Source organism: Lycium ferocissimum, chromosome 10, assembly GCF_029784015.1.
Source record: "Lycium ferocissimum isolate CSIRO_LF1 chromosome 10, AGI_CSIRO_Lferr_CH_V1, whole genome shotgun sequence".
NCBI classification, from domain to species: Eukaryota; Viridiplantae; Streptophyta; class Magnoliopsida; order Solanales; family Solanaceae; genus Lycium; species Lycium ferocissimum.
The window spans coordinates 54153616-54173602 of NC_081351.1; the positions used below are offsets into that span (position 1 = coordinate 54153616).

At 36.2% G+C, this 19987-nt stretch overlaps 2 protein-coding genes across 6 annotated transcripts; one reads left to right on the plus strand and one right to left on the minus strand.

Annotated features, from left to right (window-relative positions):
- The first annotated feature begins 1798 nt into the window (after positions 1 to 1798).
- Positions 1799 to 6435, plus strand: LOC132034310 (protein-tyrosine-phosphatase MKP1-like). 4 transcript variants are annotated; one of them, XM_059424615.1, is made up of 4 exons: positions 1799 to 1883; positions 1958 to 1997; positions 2550 to 5124; positions 5844 to 6435. In XM_059424615.1, exons 3-4 carry the CDS (start codon positions 2674 to 2676, stop codon positions 5931 to 5933), a joined length of 2541 nt encoding a protein of 846 aa, XP_059280598.1. In that variant the 5' UTR covers positions 1799 to 1883; positions 1958 to 1997; positions 2550 to 2673; the 3' UTR covers positions 5934 to 6435. The 4 variants fall into 4 exon arrangements, with proteins under 4 accessions (XP_059280598.1, XP_059280601.1, XP_059280599.1 ...); XM_059424618.1 differs by lacking the exon at positions 1958 to 1997 and having other exon boundaries at positions 1864 to 1883; XM_059424616.1 differs by lacking the exon at positions 1799 to 1883 and having other exon boundaries at positions 1888 to 1997.
- A 767-nt stretch (positions 6436 to 7202) lies between these two features.
- LOC132034311 (coilin) lies at positions 7203 to 18958 on the minus strand. Of its 2 annotated transcripts, XR_009409022.1 has the most exons (17): positions 18650 to 18958; positions 16537 to 16601; positions 16118 to 16450; positions 15805 to 15978; positions 15125 to 15197; positions 11379 to 11474; positions 11201 to 11302; positions 11051 to 11116; positions 10801 to 10975; positions 10298 to 10329; positions 8986 to 9372; positions 8712 to 8783; positions 8487 to 8630; positions 8202 to 8352; positions 8062 to 8109; positions 7643 to 7968; positions 7203 to 7387 (listed from the first exon to the last, which is right to left on the minus strand). XR_009409022.1 is itself a non-coding variant. In XM_059424619.1 (16 exons), the coding sequence occupies exons 1-16, from the start codon at positions 18839 to 18841 to the stop codon at positions 7742 to 7744; spliced, it is 2337 nt and encodes a 778-aa protein (XP_059280602.1). In that variant the 5' UTR covers positions 18842 to 18958; the 3' UTR covers positions 7498 to 7741. The 2 variants fall into 2 exon arrangements, 1 of the variants encoding a protein (XP_059280602.1); XM_059424619.1 differs by lacking the exon at positions 7203 to 7387 and having other exon boundaries at positions 7498 to 7968.
- Positions 18959 to 19987: the final 1029 nt, after the last annotated feature.

Sequence of the window (19987 nt, forward strand, 5' to 3'; positions counted from 1 at the left end):
AAAAAAAAAAAAAAAAAAAAAAAAAACGCACCCCATATTAAAAAATCAAACAATATTCATGTAATTCCCAAAGTATCCCCATTAAATCAATAATGGTGGATTCATTGTCACATGCGTATCAACCCATTAGTGGGAGCAAATGAAATTATTGTACATCAAAAAACATGGACCCCATATTATTACTTTTCTTCAAAAGGTTAAGTAATCAAACTATACAATTTCCTTTTTTTCTTATATTAGCTTTGAGATCTAATCTAGATATTTAACTGTTGTATTTGCTATTCCACCATGCCATTTATTTGTTATGTTTACAAAAATAAATATACTTAAAATATTTATATTTTAAAATAAGATAGAATCTAATTACTTTTTCATTTTTTTCCTTACTCTGATAAATGTGAAAAGAGATTAATGTCGTAAAAGAAAAAATAATATTAAATGGAGATCAAATAATTAATAAGATAAATTAGTCAAATTATAATTCTAATTGGCGTTTCCTTAAAAAATCGTGCAAAAGACAACATGACAAGTAAAATGAGCTAAACTAAGAATATTTACCAAAAATTAAAAAATAGTAGTTCTTCGTTTAAATAGAAAATCAAATTTCTACTTTGTTTCGTTTTAAACATGTAAAATTAATTTAATAATTTCAATTAGAATTATCCAAATCAAAATTTGATAAAAAATAATAAGTATTGTTTAGGTTCAATCTACATACATTAACAATAGAATATTTTACACCTTTAAATTAATCGAATTAAAATTCAAAGTATCAAAGCGATCTTAAATATTCTTTATTGTTTTATCTCGAGGAGAGGGAAATAGTTTCCTTTTAAACAAACCTTCTCTTTTAAAAAATATTAATAAATTTTTGCCAACTTTGTATTCCTAGCAAACACTAATATAATAAAGTTTTGGATATGGAGTACAAATTACAATGTTATATTAATCGTGTTTTGTATATATATATATATATATATATATATATATATATATATATATATATATATATATATATATATATGTGTGTGTGTGTGTGTGTGTGCATAAAAACAGTGCAAACTTATGTATGTTTATTAGCAATATAAAATATATATATTATCACTACTCAAACACAAACTACATACGCATAGATACACTATAATCCAAAGTGTTGAGCCGGTGCGCAGCACGGGCATATGCCGTCTAGTTTAATAATAAAGGTTAGCTAGGTATAAAACGTTAAGTTATCTCTTAATTTTTCAAGATAAGTAAAAGTGGACATCTATTTTTAGTAGAGATAATGGTAAAAAAAAAAAAAAAAAAAAAAACCTCAAAAATCACTTTTTTTTTTAGTTTCATATCTAAACTATCAAGCGTGAGAGTTTCCTACATAAACTATCACAAATTAGTTTGCAAAACACCTCAACTATCAATTGTTCACTTTTCCTACCTGAACTATCACCAACTAGTTTGCAAAACACACCTTAATTAGCAGTTGTTCACTTTTAATGAGGTGTGTGTTTTACAAACTAGTTGGTGATAGTTCAGTTAGGAAAAGTGAACAACTGATAGTTGATATGTGTTTTGCAAACTAAGTGGTGATAGTTTAGGTAGGAAACTCTCACACCTGATAGTTCAGGTAGAAAACTCAAAAAAAAAAATGATACTTGAAGTGTGTTTTTGACCGTTAACAAAAGTGGACGGGGAAGTAATTAAATTTAAAAATAGGATTCCCAGTAAAGAAAAATATTCAAGTAATGACGTGGCAGTTTGACCAATTCGTTTGAGAGTCTATAAACTGCCACCCTGTCATTTTCACTTTTTTGTTTGGCTTACTTGCGACTCCTCTTCTTCTTTTTCTTTTTCTCTCTCTATTCATTGATGAAACAAGCTTTTAATTGGTAAATCTCATTTCTTTTTTTCTTTTTTTCTTTTTTTCATCATCAATCATTTTCATTTATACAATTTTTTGCAGTAATTTTCTGGTGTTTTCAAGAATCAAATGTCTCCTACGAGTGAGTATCTTTTACGTATAGTTTATGCAATTCAACAGCTTGAATATTTGAATGGAGTTTTTTATTCTTTTTTTTTATGTGGGTTGTTCTACGTTGAATTTCTGCCCCCCCATAATAGCCGTTGTTTTAGGACGTTTACCAAGTCTTCTTTGTGTTTGATTTACTCTTATTTTGTCTTCCTTAAACGTCTAGAAAAAATAGAGAAGAAGTGTTCAAGGTTTTTAGGTGTGGAAAATGTCATAAAGTTTGAATCTTTGAATGGTAGTTGGTTTGTTTGTTTCAACTTTGTATAGCCACAAAAGGGAAATTATATGTTTTCTTTCAAGGATCCTCATGTGGGGTTTTTAAAATTTTAGATAAAAATTTAATCTTTTTTCACCTCAAAGTTCACTTTTGATGCTTTTTTTGAGTAGCCACAAAAAAATGGCATTTTATGCTTCTTGTTACTTTTCCTAGAATGATCCTCATGTGGGTTTCTTGAATTCTAGATAAAATTTTGATCTTTTTTACCTTAAGTTCACTTTTTGATGATTTCTTTGTTGTTTCCTGTAGGTATAGGTCATTTGGGTTGTCACTGGATTTCTTGAATTTCTGTGTAGACTTGGTTGGTATCCAAAATTGAGCCTTTCTTGAACACACCCTATATGGCTGTGATTGGTTACTTTGAAGTTTAGAGATGTTGGAGGTAGATGAGAAGGATAGGGTACCTGGTGGGAATCGGAAAACGTATGCGCGGTCTATTTCCTGGTCTGATAGGTCCCCTACCAAGTCCAGTGCGGTGAAACCACAATGGAACAGCAAAGCACGGGCTTGTTTGCCGCCCCTTCAGCCTCTTTCCATTACTAGACCAAGTGCTGAGGAGTGGCCTTGTGCTGGTTCAGATGATCTTGGTGTATGGCCGAATAATCCCTCTACTCCAGGTGTAAGGCTTGGATCAGTCAGCACCCGTGAAGGTTCAGATACTAAGAAGCCTCCGCGAGAATTTGAATTCAAGAAAGATAAGCTTGCTTTCTTCAATAAGGAATGCTCTAAGATTGTGGATCACATTTATTTAGGAAGTGACACCGTGGCAAAGAATCGAGACATTCTCCGTGAGAATGGTATCACTCATGTCTTAAACTGTGTTGGATTTAGCTGTCCGGAATACTTTAAGGATGATCTTGTATACAAGACACTTTGGCTGCAGGATAGCCCCACTGAGGATATCACGAGTATTCTTTATGATGTCTTTGATTATTTTGAAGATGTTCGTGAACGAGGTGGGAGAGTCTTTGTACACTGTTTCCAGGGGGTGTCCCGATCAACTTCCTTGGTTATTGCATATCTTATGTGGAAAGAGGGGCTGAGCTTTGAAGATGCATTCCAGCATGTAAAAGCTGCTAGAGGGGTGACAAATCCGAATATGGGTTTTGCTTGCCAGCTATTGCAGTGCCAGAAACGAGTGCATGCTTTACCTGTAAGTCCGACTTCTGTGCTAAGGATGTACAGGATGGCACCTCACTCCCCATATGATCCCCTTCATTTGGTGCCAAAAATGCTGAGTGAGGCAGGAGCTCAAGGACTTGATTCTCGTGGAGCCTTCCTTGTTCTTACTCCTTCTGCCATATATGTGTGGGTCGGAAAGCACTGTGTCTCTGTCATGTCAGATAACGCCAGGGCTGCAGCCTTTCAGGTAATCCGCTATGAAAAGGCTCAAGGTCCTGTTTTAATTATCAATGAAGGCAAAGAGCCTTCTGAATTTTGGGGTGCTATTAGCCATGAAAGCTTCTTTTCTGGTGGTTGTGGCAAAGAAAATACCAAGGTGGAACCCAGTTTCGTAGCTGGAAATGATATGGTTACTGATAACATCAGCAAGTATATTGGTCAAAAGAATGAATATGATCTTGATTTTGAAATTTTCTGCAAAGCACTTGCCGGTGGGGTTGTTCCACCTTTTCCATTGCCAGGTACTGAATCTGAGACATGTCTTCCTGCAAGAGCGAATGGATGGAGTAGATTGAGATGGAAGTTTTCCAGTGGAATAATGAAAGAATTTATCACTGCTTCCAAGTTATATAGTCATCCTGACCAAACGAGTCCTGTACTCGATAAGATGGAGACAAGTAAAGAACTCTCTCCTGCTTTGCCTTCATCACCTTCAAGTCCTCAGTGTGGATCACCAGATTCCTTCTCTTCTTATGCAACCAGCAGTCCAAGTTGGACAAAGGATCCTTCTTCAGAGCCTGTGCTATCGCCATCACCTTCATTTGGCTCACTTGATTCTCTCTCTTGTTTTCTTGTTAGTAAACCAAAGTCTAATACCACATCCCCCTCACTCTCACCGTCTACCTCAGATTACTCCAGTTCTTTCACCTTTTCTCCCTCATCTTCTAATTGGTCTGACTTGGCATACCTATCTGCACAGCCTTCACCTACAAAGTTTGAGTATGAAGATCCTAACTTTGTGAAGAATGATTTCTTCAAAGCAACACCCGTTACAGCAGAGGAAGCATTTCCAACCAGTCGTGCTCTTAGACGGACAAACAGTTGTTTAGAGTACAAAGAAGCTTCCCTTTCGCTAGCAGAACGCAGAGGCAGTCATCCTCCACCTAGGATGATGTTACGTTCCAATGATGATTCCATCTCGGTGAAGTTGGTAAGAACATCGTCATTTTCTCTTACTAACTTTGGAGACAATACGGTGAAGTGTGTTGAGTCTGACAACCTTAATGATGGAGATTTTGCTGATACTAGTAAAGAGGAGCTAATGTTAGATGCTGGGAGTTCCATTACTGACAATCAAGATGTATCTGGCAGTTTCAATGACCATCCTATTGACTTTCCCATCAGAGTTGCAGAAACAACTGATATAGGTCTTTATCAATGGCCTTCTATGCATAGATTAGGCTTGGCTTCTGGGGTTCTCGATTCAAGGTCTGTCTATATTATAGTCACTCCTGACTTGAGTTTATATGAAAATAGTTCCAATAGTTTGTACATCTGGATTGGCCGTGACGTGCAATGGAAGGGAAGTACAAATCAAGTGATCAACAATGATTCCATGTGTGAAGATGGTCATGTCCATTGGGAGAAAGTTGGACGCGGTTTTCTTGTTCAGAAGGGCTTAGCTACTAGCTCTCTAGTTCAGGTACTTATTCTGCGTTTTAAATTAAAATGAAACAGAATTGGTAATGTGTGATCTTTGCTTCTGTGTTCGTAGTTACTTCCTTTAGTGACAGGTTTAGATGCAAGGTCCTATGTTTAAATTTGTCAAGTGGAACACTAATAGTCGAGTTCTTTTCCAGCTAGTGATATAGAGAGACTAGGGGTGTGTTTATGGAGTTCTTTATTTTCCCATGTTTGGTTGGTCAAAATGTTTCGCAAAACATTTTCTTTAGGAAAACAAGTTCCTTAAAATGAGGAAAATGACTTTCCCTTGTAGGAGTAGGAAAACAAGTTCCATAGGTAGCATTCCAAGCTCATTGTCTCCTTTATAACCCCTCAAACCCATTCCTTGACCAGCCTACGACCCGCCGCCACCAACCACCCACTCCCCACCTCACCCCACCTCATAGTATTTTTCTAGATTACATATAAATGCTCTTGGAACAGTTTGTTTACTTACCAAACACCAGAAAATAGGCAAGAAATCCATATATTCCCCTAGAAAACATTTTCCTTCATACCAAACACACTCTAGCTTAAGCTAAATTTCCTGTTTCTTTTGAAATATATCTCAGGACAATGATCTAGTTGTGCATGTGCGTTGTCATTTTTTACGAACGAGGATCAACTTTGGTGTAATTTGGTTGAAATCTAATTGGATATGGATTGATTACTTAGAACTTGTTATTGACCTGAATGCAGATAGTGAGAGAAGGCGAGGAACCTGAGCAGCTTCTTAAGCATCTGCCATGTTTCTCATTTGAGAAGGCATTAGATGTTGGGGTCAAGTAGGTCGGATAAAAAAGTGGGGATACCAATCTTTGCTTCAATCCTTCTGGCAAGGATCTTGGTTAGTGAGCATCCCAGGCAGTAAAAAGTTGAAGGTTTCTGCTAGTGTGATGTGATGATGATGATACAAGGAGAGGATTTAATTTCTCTCAAGAAAAGCAGCATGTACAGGGAACAAGTTGCTGTATAGGAGTTAAATAAGTATATAAACTCTTGTTGGAAATAAGTATACTGGTCCCTTTTCCCTGTTCATACCATCCAACTACACTTAGCACCAAAAGGTGTAGTAGCCCTGCATTGGGACATTTAGCATTGTTACATACCCAAATTCTCTTAAATGTTTTCATCATAAATTGTTCAATGTAGAGTGGGGCTTGTTTGGCTCTGCAGCTTCTTCATTCATTATTGGAATGAAAGTGCATGGATAACAATGGTATCAACTGTTTCTTCCTTGTGGAACTTTGAACAGACTTCAGCTTTTGGCATGGGCGATTTTTAGTACTTCTATTCTTGCTTGTTTCGCGGATATTTTGTTGAGCTTGAAAAGAAGAGTATTTATGTTGAAGTTGAAAAATGAATATTTAAACTTCAGAGTTTTTGGACATGAATAAAAGTACATCCCAGACACGTACAGACTCTATTAGCTCTAAAACAGTCAGCTTCGTCTGCAAGTTCTATTTTGGACCAAAAATGAAGCAAGGAGGTGATGTTAGTTGTTATCTTCTGGATGGAACTGTGTTTGTTTTCGAAACATCTCAAGTTCCTCTCATTTCAAATTGTCCACCAAATACAAGCTGGTGGTATTCAGTGATCCAACATCTCAAAAAATCAGACGTATTGTCAGACACTGTCCAATTAATGCCCAATAAGTTCCAGAAACTTGCCACCAACCATGAAAAACATGTTTGCCACGCGACATTTGTACAATATTGTTCTCAGGAACTGATTTAGCAACCAACCATGAAAACATGTTTTTAAGTGGACTTAGGTGTTTCACTTAAAACATGTCCCCTTACTATTTCACTTTAAAATATCCTTCGGACAAAAAAAATTCTATTTTCACAATTATTTGCAAACGTAAACTTACGCATTTACAAATCATGTAAATCATTTATTGCCAAACGGAAATAACTCTCCAAGAACGCCTCACCATCTCACATTCCGTGAATTCAATTCTTGAAATTTAACATGTTTAATCCTTTGAAGAGTAGAAATATGTAGAAGTAAATATTATGTCCACAAAAAAATAAAGTTATACCTGACAACTGGTACTGCATTTCAAAAGACAGGACCCGAGAATTTTACTGATAAGTAGATTTTCATATCCTTCAATTCCTTTACACCAATACTTAACCAAAAGTTTAGAAACAGTTTGGGCAGAAAGTGATACATCACAAGAACTCCTTTGTTACACTGCAAGACTTCCCTGGATACACTCATAATGGAGAAGTTAAAAACTTAGTTCATTCTCTTCATTACTGCGAGTTTTGCAAAACTTAGAGAATGAAGCATATTAACATTAGACAATATGAACAAAATATGCAAGTTCAACTTTTTATGTCAACTGATAAATAGCTTTTCATATCCTTGAATTCTTTTACACCAAAGCTTAACCCGACGTTTAGAACAGTTGACATAAAGGGATGCATCAAGAACTCCATTGTTACACTGCAAAACTTCCCTGGATACTTTCATAATCGAGAAGTTAAAACATAGTTCATTCTCTTCATTAGTGAGAGTTTTGCAAAACTAGAGAATGAAGCATATTAACATTTGATAATATGAACAAAATATGCAAATTCAAATTCATCTCATATTTTCTTTTGGGATCTTAGAAAAGCCATTGTAGGGCCTAGCGCAGTGCCTCTCATGGGTCGATATGACCATGGACTCTTCCCAGAATTTGTCTTATCCCAATTGCTTTCCTGAGATAATTCTGCCTTCTTGGTCTTACCCCAACTACTTTCCTGAGCTATTTCCGCCTTCTTGGACTTCAGAGTCTCATTGAATTGCTCCCACAGGTTTACTCCACCATTTTCTGCAATTCACATTGATTCATATAGTCAGGATCTAGCTATGAAATTAGACACTATAATTGATACACATCTCAGTCTGTAAAACATCAGTTCACCTGAAGGGGTAGATTCTGTTTGTTTCCCATTGTTTACTTCTCCAGCTCCTGCAAAGTCAAATATAAGGTCCCAAAAGAAAATGAAAAGAAATATTTTAACAATCCCGTTCCTTAAGCATGGGAAAAACAATGAAGTTCACCAGTAGCTGGGGTTTCAGTTTTATTTTTACTGCTTCCAAGCACTGGAATCGACTCATTGGCAGCAGAGCCTTCAATAACCCCACCAGGTACTCCTGCTTGGTCTGGAGTACTATTCACCACACGAACTTCAAGAAGTGCTGAAAAATCTATCTGCAAAAAGATGTGGTTTTGTATTCAGAAAAGTCATATGCATTAAGAGCTTCAGAAACTTAAAGTTCAACATTCAAAATATGCATAAATATGGACCACCACGCATAGGAGAGAGTCAATTTTCACTGAATTACCTCCAGGGATCCGTCTTCATTATAAATAGAGCTATCTGGTTGCTTTGAAGACTCATCATCCTCAGTAGAAATGACTGGAAATTCAGCTACTGGAATCAGCAAAACTTTGTTTGCTTCAGAATTATACCGTGATATTTTCCCAACCTACAGAAGAAGGGAACATCAAATTCACTATCATGATGTATATCAATCAGAAGTGCATAATATGATCGAGATAACTTGTACCCGATAGGAAGAAACTTCAGGGGTCCAGGTTGATGATAACTCAAGCAACCGGTATGCAATCACAAGTCCTTCCTGCCAAATTGAAGAACAGTTTTTCTAAATACTAAAATTGTGTGTTACCCAAATCAATACATAAACCACCCAATGTCTTGAGTCTTATATAGTGTAGATTGTCGACTGCTTTGCGTGAGTCTCATTAATCTAAAACTAACCACAGGTATCAGTTCAACAGATTCTGAAGGCTACAGATATACATTAAGAAACGAGAACAAACCTTGGGCTGAGCAGAAAGAAAAGGAAGTGTATTGAAGTCAACCGATTGATGAAAATGCGGCTCTTTTTCACCATTCACCATCTCAGGATGTTCTTTGTTTGAATCTAGAGAATCATTCTTATGGGAAAATGAAACATTCTCTTGGCCCCATTTCTGTCTCTTATGATTCATCATCTCAGTATTTTCTTTGTTTGAACCTAGAGAATCATTCTTTTGGGAAAATGAGTCTTTCTCTTGGCCCCATTTCTGTCTCTGGCGATTCATCGTCATATCAGGACGTTCATTGTTTGAACCTGGAGAATCATCCTTTTGGGAAAATGAAACTTTCTCTTGGCCCCATTTCTGTCCCTTTTTCTTGCTCATCATACCGTTCCACCTGAAACTTTCCTGCACGTGACTTGGAATTCATTTCTCAAGAATAGGAGTTATCCCATTAAGAAAGCATATGTTTAATTCTTCTTCATAAAAAAGAAAAGAATGCATATGTTTCATATCACGGAACATTCCTACCACTAGCCCTGTCTGACACACTGCAACCTATATCATTATGTTAATCAAAGATGGTGCAATTTCCAGAAGCTTAATTTTTACAAAGGTGACCAATTTTCTGGTTTTCGAGCCGTCACATCTAAAAGGAATAATTTTGACATTATTGTACGATTTCAGCAGAGTTACAAATAATCTAATTAAAAAAAAAAAAAAAAAAAAAAAGGAAAAGGAAGAACAAGTAAAGATCACTAATACCTATCACAGCAGATGGACACCACTTTGTAAAGGACAAACATGTCTATGCAATGACAGTTAGCGAATTAATTCAGAAATACCCACCAAAAATGAAACACTATAGGAAATCTGATAATGATTTAACAGATAAACATGAATATTCAAATGGATGGAAATAGGGTTGCCAGATTACTTTCTTTTCTCCAATCTATTAGTATAATACAACATATAGCTTTTATTATCCAACATCTGAGATGGTGAAAATTAATAAGATTAATAGCATTATGTGAGCTTCTACAAAGTATATCTGCATATTTTGTAGAAAATTATTGTGAGTCCTCCCTTTTTATTTTCCCTCTTCGGTGCATCTTTCAGCTAACCATCCACTAAGTCTTAAAGCAATATGAAGTTAAATGTCTAATTACTCGACACATTGGGATTCTGCATCAGACATTCTTGAGATATGGTATGCTTAAAAACTTGGATTTCAAGATCAAAAACTCTTCATTCAGAATAACTGAATAAGATACGAGATTCAAGGAAAGATCAAGAAAGAAGAGCATCACAGTACAACTTGAGCAAAACATACCACTTCTACTTGACTCTGCTTCGAACCTTGTTCTGCAACAGCGAAAAGATTTCCATATGTTAGAGCTTTTCCGTAAAATTTAAAAAGATGCAAGACAGACACCATTAAAGCAGATTCATATTTTAGAGTGGGCAAGGAATAATACAAAATCTAAATCTCATCACCTGCCAAAAGGAGGTGAGGGAAAAAGAAGACAAGCGAACAGGGAAAGCCAGTAACTGATAACATACTACAAGTTAAATTAAACCAAGGCCCACTACGCCATTAAGTATGCCACACCGAATTTGAGCATCTTATACCTAATTCCTTGGCACGGAAAGAAAACAAAGATTAATGCCAATGACAAGCACCAAAATATGACCCACTTCAACTTGAACAATCAATCAGCTTATATGATAAAATACAAGATTGCATAATAGTTACTGAACCGGGAGAGAGTTATAGGTAAATGTGTGTGTATTGGGAGAACAACACGTAGTCTAAACAGAGAAGGGGTGCAAGACCTTTTCCAAGAGGTTCAAATCGAATATGCCCAGGCCTTACTTCAACTGGAACAACTTCATCTTCTGTGTCACTATTTTGACATGATTGTCCACACGATTTGCTTTTTTCTTCTGCAAGCTTTTCTTGAATTGTATCGCTATTCTTATCTTCACCAAAAAGTTGCTTACAATACAGCTACATACACGAGATTGTGTTGTCAACAGAAGTATAGAGAAGAAATAAATGATTTGACCATGTTAGATCACTCACTAGTCCCTTTGGTTGGCCAGTTACCTCTTCTTTATTAGCTTTAGTATTCTGCTGCTTCCAATTTCGCTGCAAAGTTTGTGATTCAAGTTTCCAGTACATGAAGCAGACGCAACAGGAATGTAAGTTCTATCAATATATATTACTACTCACATGTCCCATTGATTGGCCATTAGCCTCGTCATTTACCCGCCCCTTTGGTTGGCGGCTAGGCTCTCCTTTTCCAGATTTAGCTTGCAATTCTTTCCAGTTCCGCTGTAAAAATTTACCCAGCAATAGTTACATTGTATGGCAGTAATAGTTGGCATATCTGCCCCGTTTGATTACTTACCAGTCCTTCTGATTCAGCACCTGCGTTCTTAATTTTGGCCATCTCTCGCAGCCATCGCCTTTTAGAAGCTTTTCTCCTGGCACTTCTACTAGGGCCCTGACAGAGAGAATTGACACTTTTAGTACTTGAAGACAATTAATCAGATCTTCAATTGAGATATGCAATTCACCGTGATTTTTATATTTTATTTTGGATAAGTGAAGGTAAAGTTATCAGAGTACAGGACGTTGACCCTAATATACAACAACATACCCAGTGTAATCCCACAAGTGCGGAAACAAAATAAAGAAAATAAAACCACAAGAAACATCCAGCTAGCCAAAAAACCACCGTTGCACTAACTTCACAATGCAATATAGTGTTTTAGTACACAATGTCAGCATAATTAAGGTAATAATATTATAAATCTTTTAGCACAAAGGGAGTGCTAAGAGTAGGAAAATATTTACAAGACACAGCCCATTACAAGGATCCTATGATGTCTAAAATAGAAACTACTTCGTCTGAAAAACCTTTTTTTACACCAAAAGTGGAATAAGAAAATACAGTTCATCTTTATCTTCTACTCAGTGCTGATAATTTCACCAAAACATCTTGAGTTTCTCTCTCTCCCGATGGTCCACCAAATGCATGCTGAGAAAGAAATCAACAACCCTGCTGCTTTCCCAATCATTGAGGAATCTTCTAAAACTTAGGTTCCATCCTTGTTGACTCCACACCTCGTCTACACTTGCATTCTGGTGTTGTATTAGATTGAAAATGTCAGGAAAAACTTCTCTGAGTCTGCCATGATATATCCAGCTATCATTCCAGAAAGAGGTCTTCAGGCCATTTCCGATCTTGATGATTATTTACAAAAATTGGCCAAAGAATCCTGATGGACTTCCATAGACTGACTCCATATATGGAGGACACCATTTTTGAGCACCAAGATCCTTCAACCCCATTTTTTTCACTGACTGCCCTTCTCCATAGAGCTTGAACCTCCATTAGGAATCTCCACAACCATTTCATTAAAAGATTCTTGCTGTGTTGCCTTAGGTTCCTTATACCTAAACCACCCTCTCGGGATTTCCATTTCACCTAACGGAAGCATCTTTTGTCGCTATTTCCTCTCCATATAAAGTTCCTTCTAAGGGCATCAATTATGTTTTCAACCTAGGCAGGAAGAGGGAAAAGAGACATCATCTAAGTGGGGGGTGAGTCAAGAACACTGTTGACCAGGATCACAATTTCTCCAAGAGATAGTCTTGGCTCTTCCATATAGCCAATTTCCTTTCACATCTTTCTATTGCAGCGTTACTCCATTCAAAATTTCCTATGTCTTGTTCTTTGTTCTTGGTAGGTAGTTTGTTGGTAGAGAGTCAATTATAACCAATCCATTGAAAATCCTTGGAAGTAAATATAATCAGTCTATGATGAATCCTCTGAATGGATTCAGAAGATTCATATCGCAAACACCAACTAGCTTGGGATTGAGGCGTTTGATTAATAAGTGCACAATGCAATATGAAATAGTACAATTGAAAAGCTTGAAGGGGTCTGCAGTTATCCAGATAATGGGTTTGTAGTTGTGCAGTGGTATTTGTATTGAAGACGATGACCATCTTTTACTACATTGCACAGTGACTCATCATCTGAGGGGTCTAGTTCTACTGATTTTTGGATTGAGAAAGGACCTGTTAAACTGCTGGCAAGGATGCACGCTCACAAAGGAGCTGAAGAATATTTGGAAGAATAAGCCATCCTGCATAGGATGGCTTCGGGGAAAAGAAGGCCAAGGATGCTTGAAGGAAAGACGACAGCAGTTCACTCTTCGAAGTACAAGTGTCTTAGCTTATTAGGCCTCTGGTGCATGTCTTTCTGTGGATAATAAGGAACCAGTGACCAACCTACCTTAGAAGTTATGGGTTCGCGTGAACCCAGAAACTTTTGCCCAAACCCTGTATAAATATTTTACTTATCAAAAAAAAAAATATATATATATATACATATGGGTTCCGACAGCAATCTCAATGTAATATACAACAGTAACTGGGTTAAATATTTGACTGTGAACCCAGTTACTGTTGTATATTACATTGAGATTGCTGTCGGAACCCATTAAATTTAAATCCTAGATCCGCCTTTATTAGGAACATAGACTTGTTATATGGTAGGACACTGGTGTAAATATCTCAAAAGGTCATTGAACTTTGAGAAATTATGTAGTAAAGTCATTGAACTTTGCAACATATCAATAAAATCACTCAACGTTGGCCTATTATCCCATAAAATCACTCAACTACATATGTCATCAAAAAAATCCGACATGGCAATATTAATTAATTATTTTATGCCATGTAAACGTGGGCCCCACAATAAAATAAAATAAATCCATATCTTTATACCCATACCCACTCACCAACTCAATCCATCCACATCTAATAGCTTCCTGTCCTATTCTTGGAACAAAAAGAAAGTCAGAACTGAGAAATATGCCGCTTGAATAATCTAGTGATAATTTCTTGGAGGCGACCTTCCTTTCCAGCCACACCTAGAGCATGTTGATTATGATATTGTAGCTACACATCTATACAAATGTACCTCTTCGCATTTAATTATAAATATTCACATGATATTCCTCGAGGACTTGTTGAGTTTTGGCAAGCTAGAGTTTTGCAATTTGCTATGTTCTTTAAGTTTTATGAAGATTGTCTATAGAGCAAAAACAGTGCATTGTCGATCACTCTGACGTTTATCCTTTATTATCTCTTCTTTACTTCTAACCGAAACAGTGCAAAAACAGTGCATTGTCGATTACTTATTTTGGATGAAGGGTTGGTGAGTGGGTGTGGGTATAAAGATATGAATTTATTTTATTTTATTGTGGGGCCCACGTCTACATGGGATAAAATAATTAATTAATATTATCATGTCAGATTTTTTTTATGGCATATGTGGTTGAGTGATTTTATGAGATAATAGGCCAAAGTTGAGTGATTTTAATATGACTTTACTACATAATTTCTCAAAGTTCAATGACCTTTTGAGATATTTACCCTAGGACACTGTAAAGGAGAAGCGACCTTTTTATAATACCAGCACTACTTGTCGCTGGACTTTCATTATATTGACGAAATCTTTAGCTTTCGGAACCCGAAAAAAAAAAAAAAAAAAAAAAGTACACACTGCAATCAAAAAAATTATGATGATGGTGCCCGGCCAGCTGGTCACATAATATGATAAGAGTGAAGCCATCTCGTTGAGTTTCTATTTCCATCTCACAGAGATCTCAGAATCCTTTCTGTCTAAACCATGATTTACGTCTGCGTAAACCAGCTATTATAAGTCCCCTGCTGCTCGATATACCCATTATCTCTTCTAGGTGAAGATGACAATGTTACTGCTCAAACACATTAAGCTCCGTTCAAGATGTTAAATACTTAAATTAAACCATACTGGTGAATAGAAATAAGTTATGCTACTATATAATCTGATCAATCTTGTGTGAGTTTGACTACGAGCAAGTGCCCCTTTGTAAATAATGATTGCAATATCTCGCCTTTCAAAGTAAGTATCTCATGTGTAGTGAAGATCAAATATTAATCTAGCTGCTTTGCACAATTTTCTAATATAGATCCACAAAAATTTAGAACTGATTTTTTTTTTTTTCCAAATTCTGCCCGCCAATAGAAGGATTATGAAATGAATTCTAAGTGAAGGAAAAAACAAAAGATGGATGGAAAAGGACAGCTATTACGAACCTCTTTCTTAGTCGCACCAGAGTTGGGGGACGCCTCTATATTCTCCACACTGTTTTTTCGAAGCTCGTCATTTCTACAAAAAGAGAGAAATTATGAAACAAGCTAGAGACATATAAAATATATTCATGCAAGAATAAAAAGAGACAAAACTCGCACTTGCAAATGCCTCAACCAGGCAAGAGACAGAAGATAAACATTGCACGAAAGAGAAGATGTCTCCAAAGCAAAGGATAAGAATGTCACATTGTACTTTATAATTCTTATTACCCCATTTTGTGTGATAAAGTAAAACTAACCTTGTCAAGCCACCACAACCAAAAGTTAGAATTAGGGACAAAAAAACTTGAAATAATATGGAGAAGAAAAAAATTCAATTATTCACCTGCAGAACCTGGACCGGTAAGCATACAAGCCTGACAGAACAACACGGCTGATACAGAAAGCAACTAGCAAAGCACATAAATAATCAAAGTCACCCAGAAATGGAACCAAGAGAGTCAATACCTTCAATTTCTTTGGTATTTAAAACTTTAAGAAAGAAATGGTTCCTCAAACAAGAAATTATCACAAGAGCCAGTCCAACAGTAACGCGCCAAGAAGGTTTGAAGAAAGAGAACAGATACCAAGACAATATACTTAAATAATTCATAGAAAGAGATCGCAGATTCCAGAGAACATACTTCTTTGTGCTGGGTGTAATATGATTGTCCTCACCACTCTCAGCATTTTCTTTACTATTCTCCTTATCTTCGTTATTTGAATCAGATATCTTCCGTTTCTTGCTAGTAAGATCTTGTTGTTTCTCGGTCTGCTCATCTAGCTTCTCCTTAACATCAGAACAGTGTTCCTTTTTCCTATGATGAGCAAAGATGTAAGAAGCCATAATAATTATTAAAAAAAAAAAAAGAACAATTTAAGAAGTCATAACCAGGCGCATTTAAAGCCACAAATCTAAGCAATTCAGACACACCAAAACAAGAAATCAAGAATTACTTTGAGTTAGGAAGCGTTTCTGATGCTTTTCTTTTCTTGGAAATTGCATTGCCAGCCGCAGCATTTTCCTGGTGTGAAGTATCTTCCTTTGGTTCTGCCTCTTCCTCCTTTTCAGATTCATCTTCAGGCTCTTCGCTGTCAATAGACTCGTAACCTCCAGCACCATGGTCAAACGCTTCATTTGCCAATAACAATGGTCCACCCATTACAGGCTGCTTCTCAACAATTTGGAGATTTTCAACTACATTGGGACCGTTATTTCTTTCGACAGCTAAAACCACATTTGGTTCATTATTTCCCTCAACAGCTAAATGCCCTCCTTTCTTCTTCACACTGAAGCAAAAATATCAGATTAGAACATTCACCCTACACGAGAAACAGAGAAACCACGAGAGACAAACAAAAAATCAAGCAAAAACCTGACTATATCTTTGTCATCCAAAATACACGTTGACTCAAAAGGAGGCAAGACAAAACCATCCATCTGCATGAGATGACAAGACAACACAGTGAGCGCAAAAAAGATAAAATGTTCTTTTCAGTTTCCCTCAACAACGCAATTAACCAAGTGCACCAGAGAGCCATAGCGCTCAGAGAAGAAAACTCAGAGCATCGAATAAAAATGATAAGCTAGGAGCCACACTTGAAGCAGACAAAAGCAATAATCAAGAGGAAACAACTCAAGAACAGAAGGAAATGTCAAAAAGACTAGTTTATTTTTAACTTAGGGCACGTGCAGAGATCAAAGGAAATAGAATGAAGGGGTTACAGAGACAATACAAACTAATCAAGTGCACATGAGAACCATAGTGCTCAGAAAAGGTGCATTTGGCATGGTGAAAGACATTCTCCATGAGAAATGTTAGTGCTTGGTTGAGGTTGAGTTACTTGAGTATACCATTGTCCAGACTCCAGAATATGGGGAATAAGAATGGGTTTTGGTTTTAGTTCCAAGTCTCAAAGGTTGACAACAATGTTTAAGTATTGTTTGAAGCAAGTAAGTATAGAGTAAGACGTGAGATATTTGTAAGTGAAAATAACTTCCGGCAATAAGTGAACAAAGTCATTTTTCAAAAAATATTATTCCTGGGAAAATGTTCTCCACAATTCAAGGTAACCAAGCACTATAAAATGATTTCATCAAGGAAAGCATTTACAGTAAAATATTTTCCTCCACACCAAAGACACCCCAATTAAAAAATTACTCTAAGGTAGGTGTCACAGTTGAAGCAAACAAAGCAGTAATCAGCAGGAAAATAAAACTCGAAAATCCTTCGTGCTTTCTTCTTTTTTAACTTAGGGCACACACATAGAAAGAACGGGAAGGAAGCAGTTACAGATTAGCAGGATTGAATCCGAAAATAGATAAGCTATAGGCCATACTAAAACTAACAAAAGCAGTAAACAACTAAAGAATGAAAGGAAACATAAAGAAAGATTCAACTTCTTTTTAGCTTGAGGCACATGCAGAGATAGGGGTAAAAAAGGGGGAGGGAGTTACGCACACACCCACAACATGGAATCCAAAAATGATAAGCTATAGGCCATAACTGAAGAAAACGAAAGCAGTACACAACTCAAGAACGAAAGGAAACATAAAAAAAGATTCAACTTTTTTTTTTTTTTTAGCTTAAGACACATGCAGAGATAGACATAGATAGAGGGAGTTACAGAGACACCCACGACATGGAATCCAAAAATGATAAGCTAGGGGACATAATTGAAGGAAACAAAAGGAGTACTATAAAACATAAATAATTTTTTTAACTTAGGGCACAAGGATGGAGTTACACTAGCAATGCAATGTTCAAAGAAGCAAATCCACAACATCAGATACAAAAATGATAAGCTAGAAACAACAATCGAAGCAAACTAAAGCAGTAAACAACAGAAAATTTTCAAGAACTGAAGGAAACATAAAAAGATTCAACTTTTAAAACTTAGAACTTGCAGAGATAGAGAAAGAGTAAACAACTCAAGAATGGAAGGAAACATAAAAAAAGATTAAACTATTTTTAACTTAGAGCACATGCAGAGATACCCACAACATCGAATCCAAAAATGATAAGCTAGGGGTCATAATAGAAGTAAACTGAAGGGTAATCAACAGGAAAAAGAAACCCCAGAATGGAAAAGAAAAAAAACATAAATATTTTTTTTTACTTAGGGCACAAGGATGGAGTTACACTTACAATGCAATGTTCAAAGAAGCAAACCCACAACATCAGATACAAAAATGATAAGCTAAAAGCAACAATGGAAGCAAACAAAAAATTTCCAGAATTGAAGAAAACATTAAAAAGATCATTTTTTAACATAGGGCACAAGGATGGAGTTACACTTGCAATGTAATGCTCAAATAAGCAAACCCCCAACATCAAATACAAAAATGATAAGCGAAAAGCAACAATTGAAGCAAACAAAAGCAGTAAACAACAACAAAAAAAAAAGATCAAGAATTGAAGGAAACATAAAAAAGAATCAATTTTTTTAACCATAGGACTAGCAAAGAGAGAAAGAGAAGGGAGTTACAGAGAGGAGGATGCCATTAGGACAAGAATCATGGAGCTGAAAATTGTTGATAAGATAAGAAGAAAGATCAGAGATGGTTGTGTGTTGTTGGGGTTTGAGAAGAAGCCAACTTTTCTTGAAACCCTCAGATTTCTGCAACTCACTAAGAATGTTAGGGTCTTTGAAAGATAATCTAAGCCTAACCCCTTCCATTGCTCATGCAAACACAAAGAAGAACTATTGAAGAAGAGCACACTCTTCACTTCCCTTGAATATTAAACCCCGGCAGCTTCCACCATAAACCTCCCTAATTGTCCAACAAGTCCATTTCTGCCCCTTTTATTTTTTTCCTTTGTCCCAACTTCCAAAGCAATATTTATAGCCCCTTTGATAAGCTTTTAAAAAAAGTGTTTAGGTTTAAAAGCACTTTTGAGCAGCAGTTAGTGTTTAGAAGCAAAAATTATTTTTAAATATATTTTTCTCAATGGTAATTTTTTAAAAGGTGTTTTTGGGCAAAAGTTATTTTTTTAGCTTCTAAAAAATTACTTCTGCTACTCCGCAAAAATACTTATTTTCTCCCAAAAGCTTGACCAAAAACAAGCTTGTTAAGATACTTATTCCTAAGGAAGAAATGAGGGTGTTTTGATTTAAAAATTGGTCAAATTAGCTTAAAAGTATTTTTTAACTTATTTGATATTTCATAAATTCTAAATAGAAATTTAAACCATATATTTTTTTTATTATAAATATATCTGGCAAATATAAAGAAGGATTTCTGGCAACACACTCTTCATTTCCCTTACACAGTTAAACCCTCAGGCATAAACCTCCCTATTTACCCCAAGCAAGTCCATTCCCCCCTCCCCACGCCCCCGCCCCACCCTTTTTTTTCTTTGTCCCAACTTACAAAGGGTCCGGAACCAAAATGCCCCCAAAAAAAATATTTTGAACCAAAATACCCCAACAAAAAAAAAATATTACCAAACTCGTTTTTATCAAGGCTTAAACCAGTTAACGGGGACGGCTCATATCTATATAGCGCAGTAAATTACTGCGCTATAGTGTCCCTCCTTTTTTTTTTTCGGCCCTTTTGGTTAACCCTTTGTCACGACCCACCCGGAGGGCCGCGACGAGCACCCGGTGCTAGCCCACCCGGACACCCCTTAACATACTTTCATATCTCATCTAGGTGAGCCACATAGTTAAATCATGCTTTTCATTCATCATCATTCTAATCTCATTGGGCAACAACACATCTATATCATCATTAACAACTATGCCCATATAAGTGTACACAAGCCGACAAGGCTATCAAAATAATATCCCAAAATAGAGGCCGACAAGACCGAACATATCTAA